The sequence below is a fragment of the Portunus trituberculatus genome, chromosome 26 (genome assembly GCF_017591435.1).
Source record: "Portunus trituberculatus isolate SZX2019 chromosome 26, ASM1759143v1, whole genome shotgun sequence".
Taxonomy (NCBI): Eukaryota; Metazoa; Arthropoda; class Malacostraca; order Decapoda; family Portunidae; genus Portunus; species Portunus trituberculatus.
Genome location: NC_059280.1, coordinates 3,416,208 through 3,423,707, shown reverse-complemented (window position 1 = coordinate 3,423,707; position 7,500 = coordinate 3,416,208). Strand labels below are relative to the sequence as shown.

Here is a 7,500-nt window from a genome sequence, read left to right as displayed (position 1 = left end):
CTCCTCTTGACTCCCCAAACACGACCTAGGGCAAATCTTGAAGCTGATTGGCTGAAAGACTCGATGACGTCACGGACAACTCTGCAGGCTAGACTCTTGAAGCTGATTGGCTGAGACTCGATGACGTCACGGGCGATCTTGAAGCTGATTGGCTCTTGTGGTCTGGGGTGTTTGGAGTTGCCATTTATTGTTTTTTTTTATTTATATATTTTGTGTTTTGAGTTGCCAAGTATTGTTTTTTTCTTTTTTTTTTAGGTTTGTGTTGCTAGTTAGTGTTTTTTATGGTGATTTTTTTGTGAGAGAGAGAGAGAGAGAGAGAGAGAGAATAATAAAATAAAATAAATAAATGCATAAAATAAACCTAATTAATTTTTTTTTCTCGCTTTCCATTTTCTTTATTTATTTTTTCTTTCTTCCCATTTTCTCCCCATTTTCTTTTCTTTTTCCCATTTTCTTTCTCTTCCCATTTTCTTTATCTTCCCATTTTCTTTCTTTCCCATTTTCTTTCTTTTTCCCATTTTCTTTCTCTTCCCATTTTCTTTCTTTCTTTTCTTCCCATTTTCTTTTTATCATTCCATTTTCTTTCTCCTTCCCATTTTCTTTCTCTTTCCCATTTTCTTTCTCTCTTTCCCATTTTCTTTCTCTTTCCCATTTTCTTTCTCCCATTTTCTTTTTATTCCCATTTTTTTCTCCACTTCACATTTTCTTTCTCCTCTTCCCATTTTCTTTCACTCCATTTTCTTTACTATTTCTCTCCTCCCATTTTCTTTACCATTTTCTTTTTCTCTTCCCATTTTCTTTACCATCTTTCTCTTCCCGTTTTCTCTCTTCCCATTTTTCTTATTGTGCTTCCCATTTTCTTTTTTTCATTCCCGTTTTCTTTTTCTCATTCCCATTTTCTTTCCCCTTCCCATTTTCTTTCTCTTTCCCATTTTCTTTACCCCTCTCTGTCTTCCCATTTTTTTTTTCGATTTTGTTTCTTCCCCATTTTCTTTCTCCTCCATTTTCTTTCTCTTCCCATTTTCTTTCGTCTTCCCATTTTCTTTACTTTTTTGTCTATTTCCCATTTTCTTTCTCATCTTCCCATTTTCTTTACTTTTTTGTCTATTTCCCATTTTCTCTTCCCATTTTTTGTTCCATTTTCTGTCTGCTTCCCATTTTCTCTTCCCATTTTCTTTCTCGTCTTCCCATTTTCTTTAATTTTTTGTCTATTTCCCATTTTCTTTCTTATCTTCCCATTTTTGTTCCATTTTCTGTCTATTTCCATTTTCTCTTCCCATTTTTGTTCCATTTTCTTTCTCGTCTTCCCATTTTCTTTACTTTTTTTGTCTATTTCCCATTTTCTTTTCCCATTTTCTTTCTTATCTTCCCATTTTTTGTTCCATTTTCTGTCTAGTTCCCATTTTCTCTTCCCATTTTCTTTCTCTTTCATTTTCGTCTATTTCCATTTTCTTTTCCCATTTTCTTTCTCGTCTTCCCATTTTCTTTACTTTTTTTTCTATTTCCCATTTTCTTTTCCCATTTTCTTTCTCGTCTTCCCGTTTTCTTTACTTTTTTGTCTATTTCCCATTTTCTTTCTCATCTTCCCTTTAATTTTTTGTCTTTCCCATTTTCTTTTTGTCTATTTTCCCATTTTCTTTCTTATCTTCCCATTTTTTCTTCCATTTTCTGTCTGCTTCCCATTTTCTCTTCCCATTTTCTTTCATCTTTTCCATTTTCTGTCTAGTTCCCATTTTCTCTTCCCATTTTCTGTAACCTAATATCTCTTCCCGTTTTCTATAACAGGAGAAGGAAAGTTACGAGTATGAGCCCAACTGTCTCTTCAAAGTGGACGAGTATGGCTTCTTCGTCTACTGGAAGAGTGACGGCAAGGTGAGCAAGGGGATCCGATGCCTTTGAAGGAGATCCGATGCCTTTACAGGGGATTTGATTCTTTTAAAGGGGATCAGATTCTTTTAAAGGGGATTGGATGCCTTTAAAGAGGGTTTGCATGGGTTTTAAAGGGATTTATTGGGTTTATAAGAGAATTGGGTAGTTTTAAATGGGATTGGGTGATTTTAGAAGAGGGTTATGTGGTTCTTCAAGGGAATTTTAGTTCTTTATAAGGGGATTAGATGTCCCTTAAGGAGATTGGATTCTTTTTAAGTGGATTAGATTTTTTTTAAAGGGAATTGGATGTCTTTAAAGAGGATTGGATGTTACTTTAAGGAAATTGGGTAGTTTTAGGAAAGATTAGGTGGTATATAAGAAGATTGGATGGTTTTCTAAGAGGATTGGACTGGTTTTGAAGAGGATTGGATGCCTTTATAGAGGGCAGGACGGGTGTAGTTAGGTTAAGGAGGGTTTAAGTAAGGTTTAAGTAGGATTCAATACCTTTTAAGAGGATTGGATCAGTTTAAGTGGGTTTATAGTGGGTTTAGGTGTGTTTGGGAAGGTTTTAGTGTGTGTGTGTGTGTGTGTGTGTGTGTGTGTGTGTGTTTACATTTAACATTACTTTACCCTTGTCTTAGTTTTCTTGTTTTTTTCCTTGTTTTTCTCTGTATTCCCATTTTCTCTTGTATTCTTTTAGCCCGTTTTCTCTAATTCCGTTTTCTTCAGGAAGGAAATGTGGCTGAACTATCACAAGTGTCCGACATTAGGAGAGGAAATATGCCAAAGGTGAGTAGTAGTAGTAGTAGTAGTAGTAGTAGTAGTCGAAGTAGTAGTAGTAGTAGTAGTAGTGGTGTTAGTTGTAGTTAGGGAGGCGGTGGTGTAGTGGATAAGGTGGTAGTGGTGGTGGTGGTGGTGGTGGTGGGGCAGACGTCCACGTGTAGGTTGGAATCCCAGCACGTGCCGCCTTGAAGCTTTGCCATTTGTGGAGTGGTTTAAAGTTAGCTACATGTCACCGCGGTACACAGGTTCCAGGTGGAGGTGTTGTGGCCTCACACCAAAGATGCTTGGCTGGTGATATGGGCCCTAATATGCCCACCACTACAAAGATGCTTGGCTGGTGATATGGGCCCTAATATGCCCACCACTACAAAGATGCTTGGCTGGTGATATGGGCCCTAATATGCCCACCACTACAAAGATGCTTGGCTGGTGATATGGGCCCTAATATGCCCACCACTACAAAGATGCTTGGCTGGTGATATGGGCCCTAATATGCCCACCACTACAAACAACACAATGCCTGCGCCGCTAATGGGTGGAAGGTGGACACTGGACACCGCTTCCCATACTCTTCAAGTACACACACAGGCGCTAAAAAAATGTAATATCAGTTGTAGTAGTAGTAGTAGTAGTAGTAGTAGTAGCATAGTTTTGCAAATGTTGTCGGTGTATAGCGTGGTGGCGTGTGGTGGTGTTCCTGGTCTTGCAGCGCCGCCTGACCTGCCGTGCCTCGCCTGTCCGCCTGGTGTCCACAAGAGGGTCGCCACACCACAAAACCTCACTTAGATTTCGAAGACTATATTGATTAGATAGATAAACTGATTAATATTATTGCCTCATAAAGCACTGTTAATTCCACCTAAGACACACTGAATCCTTCTATTTCATCACTCAAATTTTTAACAGAATTTTTAACACACTTTAAAGAGAACCCAACCCTCTTTAAACAGAATCCAACGCTCTTTAAACAGAATCCAACTCTCTTTAATAGAATCCAACCCTCTTAAAACAGAACCTAGCCCTCTTTAAACAGAATCCAACCCTCTTTAAACAGAATCCAATCCTCTTAAAACAAAACCCAAACCTCTTTAAACAGAATCCAACTCTCTTTAATAGAATCCAACCCTCTTTAATAGAATCCAACCCTCTCTCAAACAGGATTACAAGCTGGCGGACAAGCTGATAACGAAACACGGGCAGGATGTGGAGGAGAAGATGTTAACGATATGCTCTGGTCTGGATTATGTCAACATTAACTACAACAACGTGGTTTGCAAGACTAAAGACGAGGCTGATGTAAGTGTTGTGTGTGTGTGTGTGTGTGTGTGTGTAAATCCTATCGCTGGCACCATTTGTAGCAGAAAGTGTGTGTGTGTGTGTGTGTGTTTTGAATGCATTTTGGTGTTTTTTTTAGTGTGTATGTATTTGAGAGTGTTTAAGTGTGTTTTGGATGTTATTTGAGTGCATTTGTGTGTGTGTGTGTGTGTGTTTTATATTTATTTATACAAGACTAATAACCAAAGTGTTTTCTTTAATTTGCCATCTATAATCTGTTTTTTCTTTGTTTTTTCCTCTAAAGGTGTTTGGACGGTGTTTTAAATGCATATCAGGTGTTTTAATGCAGTACTAATAATCAAAGAGCGTGTGTTTTTATAGTTAGGTAATATTACGTGTTTTTAATGGAATAGGAAGAGTTGGACTGTGTTTTTTGTGTATTTCAAGGTGTTTTTTGTACAATAGCGGGAATCAAAGGTTTTTTTTCATATTTCAGGCTTTTTTTTTTTTTTTTTTTTTTTTTGTACATTAGAGAAAATCAAAGCGTGTTTTTTTTTTTCCAATTTCAGGTTGGATCAAAGTGTGTTTTTTATGTGTTTTTCTTACATTAGAGAGAAACAAAGTGTGTTTTTTTTTCATATTTTAGGTTGGATCAAAGCGTGTTTTTTATGTGTTTTTCTTACATTAGAGAGAATCAAAGCGTGTTTTTTTTCATATATTTCAGGTTGGATCAAAGCGTGTTTTTTATGTGTTTTTCTTACATTAGAGAGAATCAAAGCGTGTTTTCATATTTCAAATTGGAACAAAGCGTGTTTTTTGTTTGTCTTACATTACAGAGAATCAAAGCGTGTTTTTTTTCATATTTCAAATTGGATCAAAGCGTGTTTTTTTGTTTTCTTACATTAGAGAGAATCAAAGCGTGTTTTTCTTCATATATTTCAGTGTGCTTAGTGTGTTTTTCTTACATTAGAGAGAATCAAAGCGTGTTTTTTCATATATTTCAGTGTTAAGTGTTTTTATATAATGTTGGGTCAAAGCGTGTTTTTTCTTATTTTCAGGCTGTTTAGTGTGTTTTATGTGTGTTTTTGTACATTAGAGAGAGTCAAAGCGTGTTTTTTTCATATATCAGGCTAATTAGTTTTTTTTTTTTTTTTTAGAAAGAGTCAAAGCGTGTTTTTTTTATTTGAAGCTGTTAAGTGTTTTTTTTCATATTTTAGGCTGTTTCGTGTTTATTTATGTTTTTTCTATATAATGGAGGATCAAAGCGTGTTTTTTCATATATTTCAGGCTGTTTAGTGTGTTTCATGTGTGTTTTCTATATAATGGAGGATCAAATGGTGTTTTTTTTTTTAGTATTTTTTAGGCTGTTTAATGTTTTTGTGTTTTTTTTTCTAATTTCAGGCTGTTTGGTGTTTTTTTTTATGTGTTTTTAACAGTAGAGGGGATCAAAGTGTTTATTCTTGTGATATTTTAAGTTAAGTGTGTTTTTAATGAAATACAGGTGCCTTAGCTGTGTGTGTGTGTGTGTGTGTGTGTGTGTGTGTGTGTGTGTGTGTGTGTGTGTGTGTTCATCGTTTTCTATTTCAGAGTAAACTAATGCAAAAAATTTCTATCCTTTATATGATCAACTTTAGAAACAGCAACGAGAGAATTGTAAGACAAGGTTCTCAGTGAAATAGATAGATGGATAGATAGAGGAGGAGGAGGAGGAGGAGGAGAAGGAAGAGCAGGAGGAGGAGATTTAGAAGCGGTAAACAAAGATATACTAATTGTCGCATTTAAAAATAGCAAATCTTGGTGAAATAAACAAAATCAATATAGAAAATCAAATAAATTTAGTCCCGCGGTCTCTTTTCATTACCGTGTCTCTAAATAATTTCAAAATAATATAAAAGATAAAAGAAAAAATACACTCTTCTCAGATATACAAAATAAACCTAAAAAAATATATAGACAAAAAAAAAAAAAAAAAAAAACAGCAAATAAACGAAACAAACAAAGAAAACAAAAGATAATAACCTCGCGCTCACCTTCCCGTATCGTGTCATTGAATCACCTGAAATGAATGAAGGAGGTTGTTTTGAAGGAGACGCCGCGCGCTTATCCCGCTGTACTAAAACAGTAACGGGTGTGGGCGGTGCTTATGAGGCGGTGGGCGGACCTTGCGATCGCTACTTCCACCCAAAACATTAACAATTGGCCTCCCGTGTTAAGCAATGGGAAACTGCCGCTTTCTTTTTCATTACTAGAGGAAAACTAAGAAAGAACTGATGGTTTGACTTTTGTAAACCACATTATAGTTTGCTAAATGTCAGGTACAGGTTATCAACGGTGCTTGTCCGAAATAGCTGCAGTATTGAAACAAATACAGCTGGACGTTTCCCAGAGAAATTACACCAAAAAAATTACTTCTTCTCGTTTAATGCATGACAAGGAACAAAGAGTGAAGCAAAATGTCAGTGACTGCATGATGCTTTTCCACCGCTCAGTGACAGGAAATCACTCAGCACTCTAGATATAAACTAGAGAGAGAGAGAGAGAGAATTTGACAAGTATTAATTAATTGCTATACCAAGAAAAATCAACATTCAGGCTAACTTTCACTTGATATACAGTTTATTTATCCTTCATTTAAGTGCACATGTATACGTACATGTCTACATCTATACATGCACACGTATATGTACATGTGTACATCTATACATGCACATGTATATTCACTTGTGTAGATGACCTTATTCATTGATAGGTTTGGCCCAGAGACAGCTTCCCACCTCTCACCACAAGTGAGCTGGAAAATACTGTATTATCTCATTTGTGTGTAGAGTTACCGTGTATATAAGTGTTGGTGGCACAGTACGCCACGACTATTGCGAGTCTGTTAAGGTGACATGTCTGGTGGGCAGCCTCCAAACATGGACACAAGACGAAAATGAGGAGCGTAACTCGGGCGTTCCCATGCATTTTCAAAGGGCGGTCAGCAATGTTTTGGGTGTAAAGGCGGTGTCACACTAGCACTTTTTCCGTTGTTTTTCAGAAAATGGACAATATTTTGGGTGCGGCCTGTCACACACAAACGGTGTTTCGTCGTCACTTCCCACCAAGTGCCAACACAATGTAAACACAAACCTGGAGGCCACGCTGCACAAAGATACGCTGCTCTGAACGTAATACTGTGTATTACGAAGCTTAGACGAGCTAAAGAAGCCAAAAAGCGTGCATGGATGCGTTCATGGTTAGTGGTAGAAGCAATGCACGTGGAAGCAGGTTGAGGAGACGCGGCAAGTCTTGTGGTCTTGCTCTTGGTATGTAAACAAAGGCGCAAAATTTGCAGACGGAAACGATCCCTGTCGTCTGACAAATTCATGCGATAAGTTCATGCGGAACGTTGAAAAATAGACGGAAATCGCATTAATCGACGGAAAATGTGCTAGTGTGACACCGCCTTTAGGGACAGCGTGTCCATAAATTAGTTCTTTTGTTTTTCGTGTCATTCAATTATGAAAATGTGTAAAAAAATCTTAACAAAATTATCTAGATATTGAAAAGTATAAAATCTTGACACAATAAACA

General features: G+C 36.9%; 1 protein-coding gene across 1 annotated transcript in view; it reads left to right on the top strand.

Moving 5' to 3' along the window:
- Window positions 1-7,500, top strand: part of LOC123509324 (1-phosphatidylinositol 4,5-bisphosphate phosphodiesterase-like) — a 66,782-nt gene that overhangs the window by 19,186 nt on the left and 40,096 nt on the right. Inside the window, 3 exon segments of the mRNA XM_045263553.1 lie at window positions 1,786-1,872; window positions 2,599-2,658; window positions 3,811-3,948. Coding sequence (XP_045119488.1) covers window positions 1,786-1,872; window positions 2,599-2,658; window positions 3,811-3,948 — 285 coding nt within the window.